The sequence below is a fragment of the Oncorhynchus clarkii genome, chromosome 5 (genome assembly GCF_045791955.1).
Source record: "Oncorhynchus clarkii lewisi isolate Uvic-CL-2024 chromosome 5, UVic_Ocla_1.0, whole genome shotgun sequence".
Classification (NCBI taxonomy): Eukaryota; Metazoa; Chordata; class Actinopteri; order Salmoniformes; family Salmonidae; genus Oncorhynchus; species Oncorhynchus clarkii.
The window spans coordinates 96,721,997-96,740,387 of NC_092151.1; the positions used below are offsets into that span (position 1 = coordinate 96,721,997).

At 44.5% G+C, this 18,391-nt stretch overlaps 1 protein-coding gene across 1 annotated transcript in view; it reads left to right on the plus strand.

The window, feature by feature from the left end:
* The window catches only part of LOC139410297 (gamma-aminobutyric acid receptor subunit gamma-3), a 244,740-nt gene extending 229,575 nt beyond the window's left edge, over positions 1 to 15,165 (plus strand). The window contains exons 8-10 of the mRNA XM_071155787.1: positions 2,961 to 3,163; positions 5,140 to 5,166; positions 14,875 to 15,165. Coding sequence (XP_071011888.1) covers positions 2,961 to 3,163; positions 5,140 to 5,166; positions 14,875 to 15,165 — 521 coding nt within the window. The remainder of the gene's footprint in view (positions 1 to 2,960; positions 3,164 to 5,139; positions 5,167 to 14,874) is intronic.
* Positions 15,166 to 18,391: the final 3,226 nt, after the last annotated feature.

Genomic DNA, 18,391 nt, shown 5'->3' on the forward strand with positions numbered 1-18,391 from the left:
TGTACTGGTAAGATACTGTATTGAAAGATAGTGTACTGGTAAGATCATGTACTGAACGATAGTGTACTGAAAGATAGTGTACTGGTAAGATAGTGTACTGAAACATACTGTACTGAAAGATAGTGTACTGGTAAGATACTTTATTGAAAGGTTGTATCCTGAAAGATAGTGTACTGAAAGATAGTGTACTGGCAAGATAGTGTACTGAAAGATGGTGTACTGGTAAGATGCTGTACTGAAAGATAGTGTACTGAAAGATAGTGTACTGAAAGATGGTGTACTGGTAAGATGCTGTACTGAAAGATAGTGTACTGGTAAGATAGTGTACTGAAAGATAGTGTACTGGTAAGATAGTGTACTGGTAAGATAGTGTACTGGTAAGATACTGTATTGAAAGATAGTGTACTGGTAAGATAATGTACTGAAAGATAGTGTACTGAAAGATAGTGTACTGGTAAGATACTGTATTGAAAGATAGTGTACTGGTAAGATAATGTACTGAAAGATAGTGTACTGAAATATAGTGTACTGGTAAGATAGTGTACTGAAAGATAGTGTACTGAAAGATACTGTACTGGTAAGATACTGTATTGAAAGATAGTGTACTGAAAGATAGTTTACTGAAATATAGTGTAATGGTAAGATAGTGTACTGAACGATAGTGTACTGGTAAGATACTGTATTGAAAGATAGTGTACTGAAAGATAGTGTACTGGTAAGATAGTGTACTGAAAGATAGTGTACTGGTAAGATACTTTACTGAAAGATAGTGTCCTGAAAGATAGTGTACTGAAAGATAGTGTACTGGTAAGATGCTGTACTGAAAGATAGTGTACTGGTAAGATAGTGTACTGAAAGATAGTGTACTGGTAAGATAGTGTACTGGTAAGATAGTGTACTGGTAAGATACTGTATTGAAAGATAGTGTACTGGTAAGATAATGTACTGAAAGATAGTGTACTGAAAGATAGTGTACTGGTAAGATACTGTATTGAAAGATAGTGTACTGAAAGATAGTTTACTGAAATATAGTGTACTGGTAAGATAGTGTAATGGTAAGATAGTGTACTGAAAGATAGTGTACTGAAAGATAGTGTACTGGTAAGATAGTGTACTGAAAGATAGTGTAATGGTAAGATAGTGTACTGAAAGATAGTGTACTGAAAGATAGTGTACTGGTAAGATACTGTATTGAAAGATAGTGTACTGAAAGATAATGTACTGAAAGATAGTGTACTGGTAAGATACTGTACTGAAAGATAGTGTACTGAAAGATAGTGTACTGGTAAGATACTGTACTGAAAGATAGTGTACTGGTAAGATACTGTACTGAAAGATAGTGTACTGGTAAGATCATGTACTGAACGATAGTTTACTGAAAGATAGTGTACTGGTAAGACACTGTACTGAAAGATAGTGTACTGGTAAGATACTGTATTGAAAGATAGTGTACTGGTAAGATCATGTACTGAACGATAGTGTACTGAAAGATAGTGTACTGGTAAGATAGTGTACTGAAACATACTGTACTGAAAGATAGTGTACTGGTAAGATACTTTATTGAAAGGTTGTATCCTGAAAGATAGTGTACTGAAAGATAGTGTACTGGTAAGATAGTGTACTGAAAGATGGTGTACTGGTAAGATGCTGTACTGAAAGATAGTGTACTGAAAGATAGTGTACTGAAAGATGGTGTACTGGTAAGATGCTGTACTGAAAGATAGTGTACTGGTAAGATAGTGTACTGAAAGATAGTGTACTGGTAAGATAGTGTACTGGTAAGATAGTGTACTGGTAAGATACTGTATTGAAAGATAGTGTACTGGTAAGATAATGTACTGAAAGATAGTGTACTGAAAGATAGTGTACTGGTAAGATACTGTATTGAAAGATAGTGTACTGGTAAGATAATGTACTGAAAGATAGTGTACTGAAATATAGTGTACTGAAAGATAGTGTACTGGTAAGATAGTGTACTGAAAGATAGTGTACTGAAAGATACTGTACTGGTAAGATACTGTATTGAAAGATAGTGTACTGAAAGATAGTTTACTGAAATATAGTGTAATGGTAAGATAGTGTACTGAACGATAGTGTACTGGTAAGATACTGTATTGAAAGATAGTGTACTGAAAGATAGTGTACTGGTAAGATAGTGTACTGAAAGATAGTGTACTGGTAAGATACTGTACTGAAAGATAGTGTCCTGAAAGATAGTGTACTGAAAGATAGTGTACTGGTAAGATGCTGTACTGAAAGATAGTGTACTGGTAAGATAGTGTACTGAAAGATAGTGTACTGGTAAGATAGTGTACTGGTAAGATAGTGTACTGGTAAGATACTGTATTGAAAGATAGTGTACTGGTAAGATAATGTACTGAAAGATAGTGTACTGAAAGATAGTGTACTGGTAAGATACTGTATTGAAAGATAGTGTACTGAAAGATAGTTTACTGAAATATAGTGTACTGGTAAGATAGTGTACTGAACGATAGTGTACTGGTAAGATACTGTATTGAAAGATAGTGTACTGAAAGATAGTGTACTGAAATATAGTGTACTGGTAAGATAGTGTACTGAACGATAGTGTACTGGTAAGATACTGTATTGAAAGATAGTGTACTGAAAGATAGTGTACTGGTAAGATAGTGTACTGAAAGATAGTGTACTGAAAGATAGTGTACTGGTAAGATACTGTACTGAAAGATAGTGTCCTGAAAGATAGTGTACTGAAAGATAGTGTACTGGTAAGAGACTGTACTGAAAGATAGTGTCCTGAAAGATAGTGTACTGAAAGATAGTGTACTGGTAAGAGACTGTACTGAAAGATAGTGTACTGGTAAGATGCTGTACTGATGCTGTACTGAAATAAACTGTATTGAAAGGCTGTGGAGAAAGTTGGTGTTGAATTTACAGTACAGCAACCAGAAACAGAACTGAAACATCTCTTTCCTATCCAGGGATAACTACGGTGTTGACCATGACCACTCTGAGCACAGTGGCAAGGACGTCACTTCCCAGGGTTTCCTACGTGACGGCCATGGACCTCTTCGTCACTGTGTGTTTCCTGTTTGTGTTTGCTGCGTTGATGGAGTATGCCACACTCAACTACTATTCATACGGTGCCAGCCCAAGACCCAGACCACGGAACACCCAGAGAATGGTAAGATAGAGCCACAGCCCAAGACCCAGACCACGGAACACCCAGAGAATGGTAAGATAGAGCCACAGCCACAGCCCAAGACCCAGACCACGGAACACCCAGAGAATGGTAAGATAGAGCCACAGCCCAAGACCCAGACCACGGAACACCCAGAGAATGGTAAGATAGAGCCACAGCCACAGCCCAAGACCCAGACCACGGAACACCCAGAGAATGGTAAGATAGAGCCACAGCCCAAGACCCAGACCACGGAACACCCAGAGAATGGTAAGATAGAGCCGCAACCCTAAACCCAGGAAGACCCAGACCACGGAACACCCAGAGAATGGAAAGATAGAGCCACAGCCCAAGACCCAGACCACGGAACACCCAGAGAATGGTAAGATAGAGCCACAGCCCAAGACCCAGACCACGGAACACCCAGAGAATGGAAAGATAGAGCCGCAACCCTAAACCCAGGAAGACCCAGACCACGGAACACCCAGAGAATGGTAAGATACAGCTACAGACCCAGGAAGACCCAGAGAATGGTAAGATACAGCTACAGACCCAGGAAGGCCCAGAGAATGGTAAGATACAGCTACAGACCCAGGAAGACCCAGAGAATGGTAAGATACAGCTAAAAACCCAGGAAGGCCCAGAGAATGGTAAGATACAGCTACAGACCCAGGAAGGCCCAGAGAATGGTAAGATACAGCTACAGACCCAGGAAGACCCAGAGAATGGTAAGATACAGCTACAGACCCAGGAAGGCCCAGAGAATGGTAAGATACAGCTACAGAACCAGGAAGACCCAGAGAATGGTAAGATACAGCCCTAGACCCAGGAAGACCCAGAGAATGGTAAGATACAGCTACAGACCCAGGAAAACCCAGATAATGGTAAGATACAGCTACAGAACCAGGAAGGCCCAGAGAATGGTAAGATACAGCTACAGACCCAGGAAGGCCCAGAGAATGGTAAGATAAAGGAGACCCAGGGAAACATTTGTGACTGCAGTGAAAACCTTTGTTTAATTGTGTCCCAAAAACAGTTCTGCCCCTGATAAGTTACAGTATACTTATGTATTAGTAATATTACAATGATAAGGTTAATACTATATATTAGTCAGAACCCGCCCTCCTTCATTATTAATACTATATATTAGTCAGAGCCCTCCCTCCTTCATTATTAATACTATATATTAGTCAGAGCCTGGTCCGCCCTCCCTCCTTCATTATTAATACTATATATTAGTCAGAGCCCTCCCTCCTTCATTATTAATACTATATATTAGTCAGAGCCCTCCCTCCTTCATTATTAATACTATATATTAGTCAGAGCCTGGTCTGCCCTCCCTCCCTCATTATTAATACTATATATGAGTTAGAGCCCTCCTTCCTTCATTATTAATACTATATATTAGTCAGAGCCTGGTCTGCCCTCCTTCATTATGAATACTATATATTAGTCAGAGCCCTCCCTCCTTCATTATTAATACTATATATTAGTCAGAGCCTGGTCTGCCCTCCCTCCTTCATTATTAATACTATATATTAGTCAGAGCCCTCCCTCCTTCATTATGAATACTATATATTAGTCAGAGCCCTCCCTCCTTCATTATTAATACTATATATTAGTCAGAGCCCTCCCTCCTTCATTATTAATACTATATATTAGTCAGAGCCTGGTCTGCCCTCCCTCCTTCATTATTAATACTATATATGAGTTAGAGGCCTCCCTCCTTCATTATTAATACTATATATTAGTCAGAGCCTGGTCTATAATACTATATATTAGTCAGAGCCTGGTCTGCCCTCCTTCATTATTAACACTCTATATTAGTCAGAGCCTGGTCTGCCCTCCCTCCTTCATTACTAATGCTATATATTAGTCAGAGCCCCCGATCCTTCATTATTAATACTATATATATATATATATATATATATATATATATATATATATATATATATTTATATATGAAAAGGTTATTTTAGGAACCTCTGCGGTATATTTTTACATTTGTACAGCGGCCTTCTAAAGTCACCTAAATGATTTCTTTCTTGATTGGCTGTGTTCTAACAGAGGCTCTGTTATGTTACTGGACATCTCTGAGCTGTTTTAGGGTGTTAATGGACATCTCTGAGCTGTTTTAGGGTGTTACTGGACATCTCTGAGCTGTTTAGGGTGTTACTGGACATCTCTGAGCTGTTTTAGGGTGTTACTGGGCATCTCTGAGCTGTTTAGGGTGTTACTGGACATCTCTGAAGCTGGTTTAGGGTGTTACTGGACATCTCTGAGCTGTTTTAGGGTGTTACTGGACATCTCTGAGCTGTTTTAGTGTGTTACTGGACATCTCTGAACTGTTTAGGGTGTTACTGGACATCTCTGAGCTGTTTTAGTGTGTTACTGGACATCTCTGAGCTGTTTAGGGTGTTACTGGACATCTCTGAGCTGTTTTAGGGTGTTACTGGACATCTCTGAGCTGTTTAGGGTGTTACTGGACATCTCTGAGCTGTTTTAGGGTGTTACTGGACATCTCTGAGCTGTTTAGGGTGTTACTGGACATCTCTGAAGCTGTTTTAGGGTGTTACTGGACATCTCTGAGCTGTTTAGGGTGTTACTGGACATCTCTGAGCTGTTTAGGGTGTTACTGGACATCTCTGAAGCTGTTTTAGGGTGTTACTGGACATCTCTGAAGCTGTTTTAGGGTGTTACTGGACATCTCTGAGCTGTTTTAGTGTGTTACTGGACATCTCTGAGCTGTTTTAGTGTGTTACTGGACATCTCTGAGCTGTTTAGGGTGTTACTGGACATCTCTGAGCTGTTTTAGGGTGTTACTGGACATCTCTGAGCTGTTTAGGGTGTTACTGGACATCTCTGAGCTGTTTTAGGGTGTTACTGGACATCTCTGAGCTGTTTAGGGTGTTACTGGACATCTCTGAAGCTGTTTTAGGGTGTTACTGGACATCTCTGAGCTGTTTAGGGTGTTACTGGACATCTCTGAGCTGTTTAGGGTGTTACTGGACATCTCTGAAGCTGTTTTAGGGTGTTACTGGACATCTCTGAAGCTGTTTTAGGGTGTTACTGGACATCTCTGAGCTGTTTTAGGGTGTTACTGGACATCTCTGAAGCTGTTTTAGGGTGTTACTGGACATCTCTGAAGCTGTTTTAGGGTGTTACTGGACATCTCTGAGCTGGTTTAGGGTGTTACTGGACATCTCTGAAGCTGTTTTAGGGTGTTACTGGACATCTCTGAGCTGTTTAGGGTGTTAGTGGACATCTCTGAAGCTGTTTTAGGGTGTTAGTGGACATCTCAGCTCTGTCTGATATTGATATGATCTGTGTTGCTGCTGACCTCTGTCTGATATTGACAGGGTCGGTGTTGCTGCTGACCTCTGTCTGATATTGACAGGGTCTGTGTTGCTGCTGACCTCTGTCTGATATTGATAGGATCTGTGTTGCTGCTGACCTCTGTCTGATATTGACAGGGTCTGTGTTGCTGCTGACCTCTGTCTGATATTGATAGGATCTGTGTTGCTGCTGAGCTCTGTCTGATATTGATAGATGTATGTGATACGCCCTCCTCTTTAAGCCTGTGAATGAGGTCAGAGATGTGGAGACCTGGGTGCGTCCCAAATAAAACCCTATTCCTTACGTCATCCACTACTTTTGACCAGAGCCCTATGGGTTCCCCTATGAGCCCTATGGGTTTCTCTATGGGTTTCCCTACGAGCCCTATGGGTTTCTCTATGGGTTTCCCTATGAGCCCTATGGGTTTCTCTATGAGTTTCTCTATGAGCCCTATGGGTTTCTCTATGGGTTTCCCTATGAGCCCTATGGGTTCCCATATGAGCCCTATGGGTTTCTCTATGGGTTTCCCTATGAGCCCTATGGGTTTCTCTATGGGTTCCCCTATGAGCCCTATGGATTTCTCTATGGGTTTCCTTATGAGCCCTATGGGTTTCTCTATGGGTTTCTCTATGGGTTTCTCTATGGGTTTCCCTATGAGCCCTATGGGTTTCCCTATGAGCCATATGGGTTTCACTATGGGTTTCTCTATGGGTTTCCCTATGAGCACTATGGGATTCTCTAAGGGTTTCTTTATGGGTTTCTCTATGGGTTTCCCTATGAGCCCTATGGGTTCCTCTATGGGTTTCTCTATGGGTTCCTCTATGGGTTCCTCTATTGGTTTCTCTATGGGTTTCCCTATGAGCCCTATGGGTTTCCCTATGAGCCCTATGGGTTCCTCTATGGGTTTCTCTATGGGTTTCCCTATGAGCCCTATGGGTTTCTCTATTTGTTTCCCTATGAGCTCTACGGGTTCCTCTATGGGTTTCTCTATGGGTTTCTCTGTGGGTTTCCCTATGAGCCCCATTGGTTTCTCTATGGGTTTCCCTATGAGTCCTATGGGTTTCTCTATGGGTTTCTCTATGAGACCTATGGGTTTCCCTATGAGCCCTATGAGTTTCTCTATGGGTTTCTCTATGGGTTTCTCTATGAGTCCTATGGGTTTCTCTATGGGTTTCTCTATGAGACCTATGGGTTTCCCTATGAGCCCTATGAGTTTCTCTATGGGTTCCTCTATGGGTTTCCCAATGGGTTTCCCTATGAGCCCTATGGGTTTCTCTATGGGTTTCTCTATGAGCCCTATGGTTTTCTCTATGAGTTTCCCTATGAGCCCTATGGGTTTCTCTATGAATTTCCCTATGAGCCCTATGGGTTTCTCTATGGGTTTCCCTATGAGCCCTATGGGTTTCCCTATGAGCCCTATGGGTTCCTCTATGGGTTTCTCTATGGGTTTCCCTATGAGCCCTATGGGTTTCTCAATGGGTTTCCCTATGAGCTCTATGGGTTCCTCTATGGGTTTCTCTATGGGTTTCTCTATGGGTTTCCCTATGAGCCCTATTGGTTTCTCTATGGGTTTCCCTATGAGTCCTATGAGTTTCTCTATGGGTTTCTCTGTGGGTTTCTCTATGAGCCCTCTGGGTTTCTCTATGGGTTTCCCTTTGGGTTTCCCTATGGGTTTCCCTATGAGCCCTATGGGTTTCCCTATGGGTTTCCCTTTGGGTTTCCCTATGAGCACTATGGGTTTCTCTATGGGTTTCTCTATGGGTTTCTCTATGGGTTTCTCTATGGGTTTCCCTATGAGCCCTATGGGTTTCTCTATGGGTTTCCCTATGGGTTTCTCTATGGGTTTCCCTATGAGCCCTATGGGTTCCTCTATGGGTTTCTATATGATTTTCTCTATGGGTTTCCCTATGAGCCCTATGGGTTTCTCTATGGGTTTCCCTATGAGCCCTATGGGTTTCTCTATGGGTTTCTCTATGGGTTTCTCTATGAGACCTATGGGTTTCCCTATGAGCCCTATGAGTTTCTCTATGGGTTCCTCTATGGGTTTCCCAATGGGTTTCCCTATGAGCCCTATGGGTTTCTCTATGGGTTTCTCTATGAGCCCTATGGTTTTCTCTATGAGTTTCCCTATGAGCCCTATGGGTTTCTCTATGAATTTCCCTATGAGCCCTATGGGTTTCTCTATGGGTTTCCCTATGAGCCCTATGGGTTTCCCTATGAGCCCTATGGGTTCCTCTATGGGTTTCTCTATGGGTTTCCCTATGAGCCCTATGGGTTTCTCAATGGGTTTCCCTATGAGCTCTATGGGTTCCTCTATGGGTTTCTCTATGGGTTTCTCTATGGGTTTCCCTATGAGCCCTATTGGTTTCTCTATGGGTTTCCCTATGAGTCCTATGAGTTTCTCTATGGGTTTCTCTGTGGGTTTCTCTATGAGCCCTCTGGGTTTCTCTATGGGTTTCCCTTTGGGTTTCCCTATGGGTTTCCCTATGAGCCCTATGGGTTTCCCTATGGGTTTCCCTTTGGGTTTCCCTATGAGCACTATGGGTTTCTCTATGGGTTTCTCTATGGGTTTCTCTATGGGTTTCTCTATGGGTTTCCCTATGAGCCCTATGGGTTTCTCTATGGGTTTCCCTATGGGTTTCTCTATGGGTTTCCCTATGAGCCCTATGGGTTCCTCTATGGGTTTCTATATGATTTTCTCTATGGGTTTCCCTATGAGCCCTATGGGTTTCTCTATGGGTTTTCCTATGAGCTCTATGGGTTCCTCTATGGGTTTCTCTATGGGTTTCTCTTTGGGTTTCCCTATGAGCCCTATGGGTTTCTCTATGGGTTTCCCTATGAGCCCTATGGGTTTCTCTATGGGTTTCTCTATGAGCCCTATGGGTTTCCCTATGAGCCCTATGAGTTTCTCTATGGGTTTCCCTATGAGCCCAATGGGTTTCTCTATGGGTTTCCCTATGGGTTCCTCTATGGGTTTCTCTATGGGTTCCTCTATGAGTTTCCCTATGAGTTTCTCTATGAGCCCTATGGGTTTCTCTATGGGTTTCCCTATGGGTTCCTCTATGGATTTCACTATGGGTTTCCCTATGGGTTTCTCTATGGGTTTCCCTATGAGCCCTATGGGTCCTCTATGGTTTTCTATATGATTTTCTCTGTGGGTTTCTCTATGAGCCCTATGGGTTTCTCTATGGGTTTCTCTATGAGCTCTATGGGTTTCTCTATGGGTTTCTCTATGGGTTTCCCTATGAGCCCTATGGGTTTATCTATGAGTTCCCCTATGAGCCCTATGGGCTTCTCTATGAGTTTCCCTATGAGCCCTATGGGTTTCTCTATGGGTTTCCCTATGAGCCCTATGGGTTTCTCTATGGGTTTCCCTATGAGTCCTATGAGTTTCTCTATGGGTTTCCCTTTGGGTTTCCCTATGGGTTTTCCTATGAGCCCTATGGGTTTCCCTATGGGTTTCCCTATGGGTTTCTCTATGGGTTTCTCTATGAGCCCTATGGGTTTCCCTATGGGTTTCCCTATGGGTTTCTCTATGGGTTTCCCTATGGGTTTCTCTATGGGTTCCTCTATGGGTTTCTCTATGGGTTCCCCTATGAGCCCTATGGGTTTCTCTATGGGTTTCCCTATGAGCCCTATGGGTTTCTCTATGGGTTTCCCTATGAGCCCTATGGGTTTCTCTATGAGTTTCTCTATGAGCCCTATGGGTTTCTCTATGGGTTTCCCTATGAGCCCTATGGGTTCCCATATGAGCCCTATGGGTTTCTCTATGGGTTTCCCTATGAGCCCTATGGGTTTCTCTATGGGTTCCCCTATGAGCCCTATGGATTTCTCTATGGGTTTCCTTATGAGCCCTATGGGTTTCTCTATGGGTTTCTCTATGGGTTTCTCTATGGGTTTCTCTATGGGTTTCCCTATGAGCCCTATGGGTTTCCCTATGAGCCGTATGGGTTTCACTATGGGTTTCACTATGGGTTTCCCTATGAGCACTATGGGATTCTCTATGGGTTTCTTTATGGGTTTCCTTATGGGTTTCCCTAAGGGTTCCTCTATGGGTTTCTCTATGGGTTTCCCTATGAGCCCTATGGGTTCCTCTATGGGTTTCTCTATGGGTTCCTCTATGGGTTCCTCTATTGGTTTCTCTATGGGTTTCCCTATGAGCCCTATGGGTTTCCCTATGAGCCCTATGGGTTCCTCTATGGGTTTCTCTATGGGTTTCCCTATGAGCCCTATGGGTTTCTCTATTGGTTTCCCTATGAGCTCTACGGGTTTCTCTATGGGTTTCTCTATGGGTTTCTCTATTGATTTCCCTATGAGCCCCATTGGTTTCTCTATGGGTTTCCCTATGAGTCCTATGGGTTTCTCTATGGGTTTCTCTATGAGACCTATGGGTTTCCCTATGAGCCCTATGAGTTTCTCTATGGGTTTCTCTATGGGTTTCTCTATGAGTCCTATGGGTTTCTCTATGGGTTTCTCTATGAGACCTATGGGTTTCCCTATGAGCCCTATGAGTTTCTCTATTGGTTCCTCTATGGGTTTCCCTATGGGTTTCCCTATGAGCCCTATGGGTTTCTCTATGAATTTCCCTATGAGCCCTATGGGTTTCTCTATGGGTTTCCCTATGAGCCCTATGGGTTTCCCTATGAGCCCTATGGGTTCCTCTATGGGTTTCTCTATGGGTTTCCCTATGAGCCCTATGGGTTTCTCTATGGGTTTCTCTATGGGTTTCCCTATGAGCCCTATTGGTTTCTCTATGGGTTTCCCTATGAGTCCTATGAGTTTCTCTATGGGTTTCTCTGTGGGTTTCTCTATGAGCCCTCTGGGTTTCTCTATGGGTTTCCCTTTGGGTTTCCCTATGGGTTTCCCTATGAGCCCTATGGGTTTCCCTATGGGTTTCCCTTTGGGTTTCCCTATGAGCACTATGGGTTTCTCTATGGGTTTCTCTATGGGTTTCTCTATGGGTTTCTCTATGGGTTTCCCTATGAGCCCTATGGGTTTCTCTATGGGTTTCCCTATGGGTTTCTCTATGGGTTTCCCTATGAGCCCTATGGGTTCCTCTATGGGTTTCTATATGATTTTCTCTATGGGTTTCCCTATGAGCCCTATGGGTTTCTCTATGGGTTTTCCTATGAGCTCTATGGGTTCCTCTATGGGTTTCTCTATGGGTTTCTCTATGGGTTTCCCTATGAGCCCTATGGGTTTCTCTATGGGTTTCTCTATGAGCCCTATGGGTTTCCCTATGAGCCCTATGAGTTTCTCTATGGGTTTCCCTATGAGCCCAATGGGTTTCTCTATGGGTTTCCCTATGGGTTCCTCTATGGGTTTCTCTATGGGTTCCTCTATGAGTTTCCCTATGAGTTTCTCTTTGAGCCCTATGGGTTTCTCTATGGGTTTCCCTATGGGTTCCTCTATGGATTTCACTATGGGTTTCCCTATGGGTTTCTCTATGGGTTTCCCTATGAGCCCTATGGGTCCTCTATGGTTTTCTATATGATTTTCTCTGTGGGTTTCTCTATGAGCCCTATGGGTTTCTCTATGGGTTTCTCTATGAGCTCTATGGGTTTCTCTATGGGTTTCTCTATGGGTTTCCCTATGAGCCCTATGGGTTTCTCTATGAGTTCCCCTATGAGCCCTATGGGCTTCTCTATGAGGTTCCCTATGAGCCCTATGGGTTTCTCTATGGGTTTCCCTATGGGTTTCTCTATGAGCCCTATGGGTTCCTCTATGGGTTTCTCTATGGGTTTCCCTATGAGCCCTATGGGTTTCTCTATGGGTTTCCCTATGAGTCCTATGAGTTTCTCTATGGGTTTCCCTTTGGGTTTCCCTATGGGTTTTCCTATGAGCCCTATGGGTTTCCCTATGGGTTTCTCTATGGGTTTCTCTATGGGTTTCCCTATGAGCCCTATGGGTTTCCCTATGGGTTTCTCTATGGGTTTCCCTATGGGTTTCTCTATGGGTTCCTCTATGGGTTTCTCTATGGGTTTCTCTATGAGCCCTATGAGTTTCCCTATGGGTTCCTCTATGGGTTTCCCTATGAGCCCTATGGGTTTCTCTATGGGTTTCTCTATGTGTTTCCCTATGAGCCCTATGGGTTTCCCTCTGAGCCCTCTGGGTTTCCGTATGAGCCCTAAGGGTTTCTCTATGGGTTTCCCTATGAGCCCTATGGGTTTCACTGTGAGCCCTATGGGTTCGTCTATGGGTTTCTCTATGGGTTTCTCTATGGGTTCCTCTATGGTTTCTCTATGGGTTGCCCTATGGGTTTCTCTATTGGTTTCCCTATGGGTTTCCCTTTGGGTTTCTCTATGGGTTTCTCTATGGGTTTTTCTATGCGTTTCCCTATGGGCTCTGTGGGTTTCTCTATGGATTTCCCTATGGGTTACACTATGAGCCCTATGGGTTTCTCTATGGGTTTCCCTATGAGCCCTATGGGTTTCTCTATGGGTTTCCCTATGAGCACTATGGGTTACCCTATGAGCCCTATGGGTTTCTCTGTGGATTTCCCTATGAGCCCTATGGGTTTCTCTATGGGTTTCTCTATGGGTTTCCCTATGATTTTCCCTATGGGTTTCCCTATGGGTTTCTCTATGGGTTTCCCTTCGAGTTTCTCTATGGGTTTCTCTATGGGTTTCCCTTTGGGTTTCTCTATGAGCCCTATGGGTTTCTCTATGGGTTTCCCTATGAGCCCTATGGGTTTCCCTATGGGTTTCTCTATGGGTTCCTCTATGGGTTTCTCTATGGGTTCCTCTATGGGTTTCTCTATGGGTTTCTCTATGAGCCCTATGAGTTTCCCTATGGGTTCCTCTATGGGTTTCCCTATAGGATTCTCTATGATTTTCCCTATGGGTTTCCCTATGGGTTCCTCTATGGGTTTCCCTATGAGCCCTATTGGTTTCTCTATGGGTTTCTCTATGGGTTTCCCTATGAGCCCGATGGGTTTCCCTATGAGCCCTATGGGTTCCTCTATGGGTTTCCCTTTGAGCCCTATGGGTTTCCCTATGAGCCCTATGGGTTTCTCTATGGGTTTCCCTATGAGCCCTATGGGTTTCACTGTGAGCCCTATGGGTTCCTCTATGGGTTTCTCTATGGGTTTCTCTATGGGTTCCTCTATTGGTTTCCCTTTGGGTTTCTCTATGGGTTTCTCTATGGGTTTCTCTATGGATTTCCCTATGAGCCCTATGGGTTTCACTGTGAGCCCTATGGGTTTCTCTATGGGTTTCTCTATGGGTTCCTCTATTGGTTTCCCTTTGGGTTTCCCTATGGGTTGCTCTATGGGTTTCCCTATGGTTTCTCTATGGGTTGCCCTATGGGTTTCTCTATTGGTTTCCCTATGGGTTTCCCTTTGGGTTTCCTTATGGGTTTCTCTATGGGTTTCTCTATGGATTTCCCTATGAGCCCTATGGGTTTCTCTATGGGTTTTTCTATGCGTTTCCCTATGGGCTCTGTGGGTTTCTCTATGGATTTACCTATGGGTTTCCCTATGAGCCCTATGGGTTATCCTATGAGCCCTATGGGTTTCCCTATGGATTTCCTTATGAGCCCTATGGGTTTTTCTATGGATTTCCCTATGAGCCCTATGGGTTACCCTATGGGTTTCTCTATGGTTTTCCCTATGAGCCCTATGGGTTTCTCTATGGGTTTTTCTATGGGTTTCCCTATGGGTTTCCCTATGGGCTCTGTGGGTTTTTCAGGTTTCTCTATGAGCCCTATGGGTTTCTCTATGGGTTTTTTTATGGGTTTCCCTATGGGTTTCTCTATGGGTTTCCCTATGGGTTTCTCTATGGGTTTCTCTATGGGTTTCTCTATGGGATTCTCTATGGGTTTCCCTATGGGTTTCTCTATGGGTTTCTCTATGGGTTTCCCTATGGGTTTCTCTATGGGATTCTCTATGGGCCCTGTGGGTTGTGGTCAAAAGTGGGGCACCATATAGCGAATGTGGTGTCATTTGGGACACTGTCATGGATGCTCCCAGATCTGAGTGACAGTCCTCTCTGGATGCTGAATGCTCAGACTCAACACATGACAGTGCACTTCGTTCCTCTCAAGCCTGATATTATCTCAGTGTTCTGGCAGTATGCTCCACTAACCTAGTCTCCTCTCTCTGTCTGTCTGTCTGTCTCTTCTGTCCCGTCTGTCTGTCTGTCTCTTCTGTCCCGTCTGTCTGTCTGTCTGTCTGTCTGTCCGTCTGTCTGTCCCTTCTGTTCCGTCTGTCTGTCTGTCTGTCTGTCTGTCTCTTCTGTCCCTTCTGTTCCGTCTGTCTGTCTGTCTCTTCTGTCCCGTCTGCGCCCGTCTGTCTGTCTGTCTGTCTGTCCCGTCTGCACCCATCTGTCTGTCTGTCTGTCTGTCTGTCTGTCTCGTCTGTCTCGTCTGTCTGTCTCCAGAACTACTCAGTGTTGGAAGTGGGACCTGCCCCTACGGTGATCAAGTTGAACAACTCCACGTATAACAACCTATACTGGCAGGAATTTGAGGACGCCTGTGTCTATGAGTGCCTGGACGGGAAGGACTGCCAGAGCTTCTTCTGCTGTTACGATGAGTGTAGAGGAGGCGGATGGAGGAAAGGACGCATCCACATAGATATCCTGGAGCTGGACGCTTATTCCAGGGTCTTCTTCCCCACATCCTTCATTCTGTTTAATGTAGTCTACTGGGTCAGCTATCTGTACCTTTAGCAGGCTGTACTGGAAGGCTATATATACCTTCAGCAACCCGGAGAGAGAGAGAGAGAGAGAGGTGCCATGGACATTAAGACCAGAGAGAGAGAGAGAGAGAGAGAGAGAGGTGCCATGGACATTAAGACCAGAGAGAGAGAGAGGTGCCATGGACATTAAGACCAGAGAGAGAGAGGTGCCATGGACATTAAGACCAGAGAGAGAGAGGTGCCATGGACATTAAGACCAGAGAGAGAGAGAGGTGCCATGGACATTAAGACCAGAGAGAGAGAGGTGCCATGGACATTAAGACCAGAGAGAGAGAGAGAGGTGCCATGGACATTAAGACCAGAGAGAGAGAGGTGCCATGGACATTAAGACCAGAGAGAGAGAGAGGTGCCATGGACATTGAGAGAGAGAGAGAGAGAGAGGTGCCATGGACATTAAGACCAGAGAGAGAGAGAGAGGTGTCATGGACATTAAGACCAGAGAGAGAGAGAGAGGTGCCATGGACATTAAGACCAGAGAGAGAGAGAGAGGCCATGGACATTAATACCAGAGAGAGAGAGAGGCCATGGACATTAAGACCAGAGAGAGAGAGAGAGGCCATGGACATTAAGACCAGAGAGAGAAATAGAGAGAGAGAGGCCATGGACATTAAGACCAGAGAGAGAAAGAGAGAGAGAGGTGCCATGGACATTAAGACCAGAGAGAGAGAGGTGCCATGGACATTAAGACCAGAGAGAGAGAGAGAGAGAGGTGCCATGGACATTAAGACCAGGGAGAGATAGGTGCCATGGACATTAAGACCAGAGAGAGAGAGAGGTGCCATGGACATTAAGACCAGAGAGAGAGAGAGAGGTAGGTGCCATGGACATTAAGACCAGAGAGAGAGAGAGGTGCCATGGACATTAAGACCAGAGAGAGAGAGAGAGATAGGTGCCATGGACATTAAGACCAGAGAGAGAGAGAAAGGTGCCATGGACATTAAGACCAGAGAGAGAGAGAGGTGCCATGGACATTAAGACCAGAGAGAGAGAGAGAGGTGCCATGGACATTAAGACCAGAGAGAGAGAGGTGCCATGGACATTAAGACCAGAGAGAGAGAGAGAGAGAGAGAGAGGTGCCATGGACATTAAGACCAGAGAGAGAGAGAGAGGTGTCATGGACATTAAGACCAGAGAGAGAGAGAGAGGTGCCATGGACATTAAGACCAGAGAGAGAGAGAGAGGCCATGGACATTAATACCAGAGAGAGAGAGAGGCCATGGACATTAAGACCAGAGAGAGAGAGAGAGGCCATGGACATTAAGACCAGAGAGAGAAATAGAGAGAGAGAGGCCATGGACATTAAGACCAGAGAGAGAAAGAGAGAGAGAGGTGCCATGGACATTAAGACCAGAGAGAGAGAGGTGCCATGGACATTAAGACCAGAGAGAGAGAGAGAGAGAGGTGCCATGGACATTAAGACCAGGGAGAGATAGGTGCCATGGACATTAAGACCAGAGAGAGAGAGAGGTGCCATGGACATTAAGACCAGAGAGAGAGAGAGAGGTAGGTGCCATGGACATTAAGACCAGAGAGAGAGAGAGGTGCCATGGACATTAAGACCAGAGAGAGAGAGAGAGATAGGTGCCATGGACATTAAGACCAGAGAGAGAGAGAAAGGTGCCATGGACATTAAGACCAGAGAGAGAGAGAGGTGCCATGGACATTAAGACCAGAGAGAGAGAGAGAGGTGCCATGGACATTAAGACCAGAGAGAGAGAGGTGCCATGGACATTAAGACCAGAGAGAGAGAGAGAGAGAGAGAGAGGTGCCATGGACATTAAGACCAGAGAGAGAGAGAGAGGCCATGGACATTAAGACCAGAGAGAGAGAGAGAGGTGCCATGGACATTAAGACCAGAGAGAGAGAGAGGTGCCATGGACATTAAGACCAGAGAGAGAGAGAGAGGCCATGGACATTAATACCAGAGAGAGAGAGAGAGGTGCCATGGACATTAAGACCAGAGAGAGAGAGAGGTGCCATGGACATTAAGACCAGAGAGAGAGAGGTGTCATGGACATTAGAAACAATCATAGAAGAAAGACTGATCAAATGTGAGAGAGAGAAACAACAAGACTTTAAAGGGTAAACACCAAAATAACTCAAGTTTTACGTAAAGCAATGAGCTGAAAATGATGACACAACCTGGTCAGGAAACGTCTTTCTGAATTTCTGGTATCAGAAGAAGATACACACAGACTCTTCACAGACACTGGACTGTCTTGATACACACAGACTCTTCACAGACACTGGACTGTCTTGATACACACAGACTCTTCACAGACGCTGGACTGTCTTGATACACACAGACTCTTCACAGACACTGGACTGTCTTGATACACACAGATACTTCACAGACACTGTACTGTCTTGATACACACAGACTCTTCACGGACACTGGACTGTCTTGATACACACATACTCTTCACAGACACTGGACTGTCTTGATACACACAGACCCTTCACAGACACTGGACTGTCTTGATACACACAGACTCTTCACAGACACTGGACTGTATTGATACACACAGACCCTTCACAGACACTGTACTGTCTTGATACACACAGACTCTTCACAGACGCTGTACTGTCTTGATACACACAGACTCTTCACAGACGCTGGACTGTCTTGATACACACAGACTCTTCACAGACACTGGACTGTATTGATACACACAGACTCTTCACAGACACTGGACTGTCTTGATACACCCAGACTCTTCACAGACACTGGACTGTCTTGATACACACAGACTCTTCACAGACACTGGACTGTCTTGATACACACAGACTCTTCACAGACACTGGACTGTCTTGATACACACAGCCTTCACAGACACTGGACTGTCTTGATACACACAGACTCTTCATAGACACTGGACTGTATTGATACACACAGACTCTTCACAGACACTGGACTGTCTTGATACACACAGATACTTCACAGACACTGGACTGTCTTGATACACACAGACTCTTCACAGACACTGGACTGTCTTGATACACACAGACTCTTCACAGACACTGGACTGTCTTGATACACACAGACTCTTCACAGACACTGGACTGGCTTGATACACACAGACTCTTCAAAGACACTGGACTGTATTGATACACACAGACTCTTCACAGACACTGGACTGTCTTGATACAAACAGACCTTTCACAGACACTGGACTGTATTGATACACACAGACTCT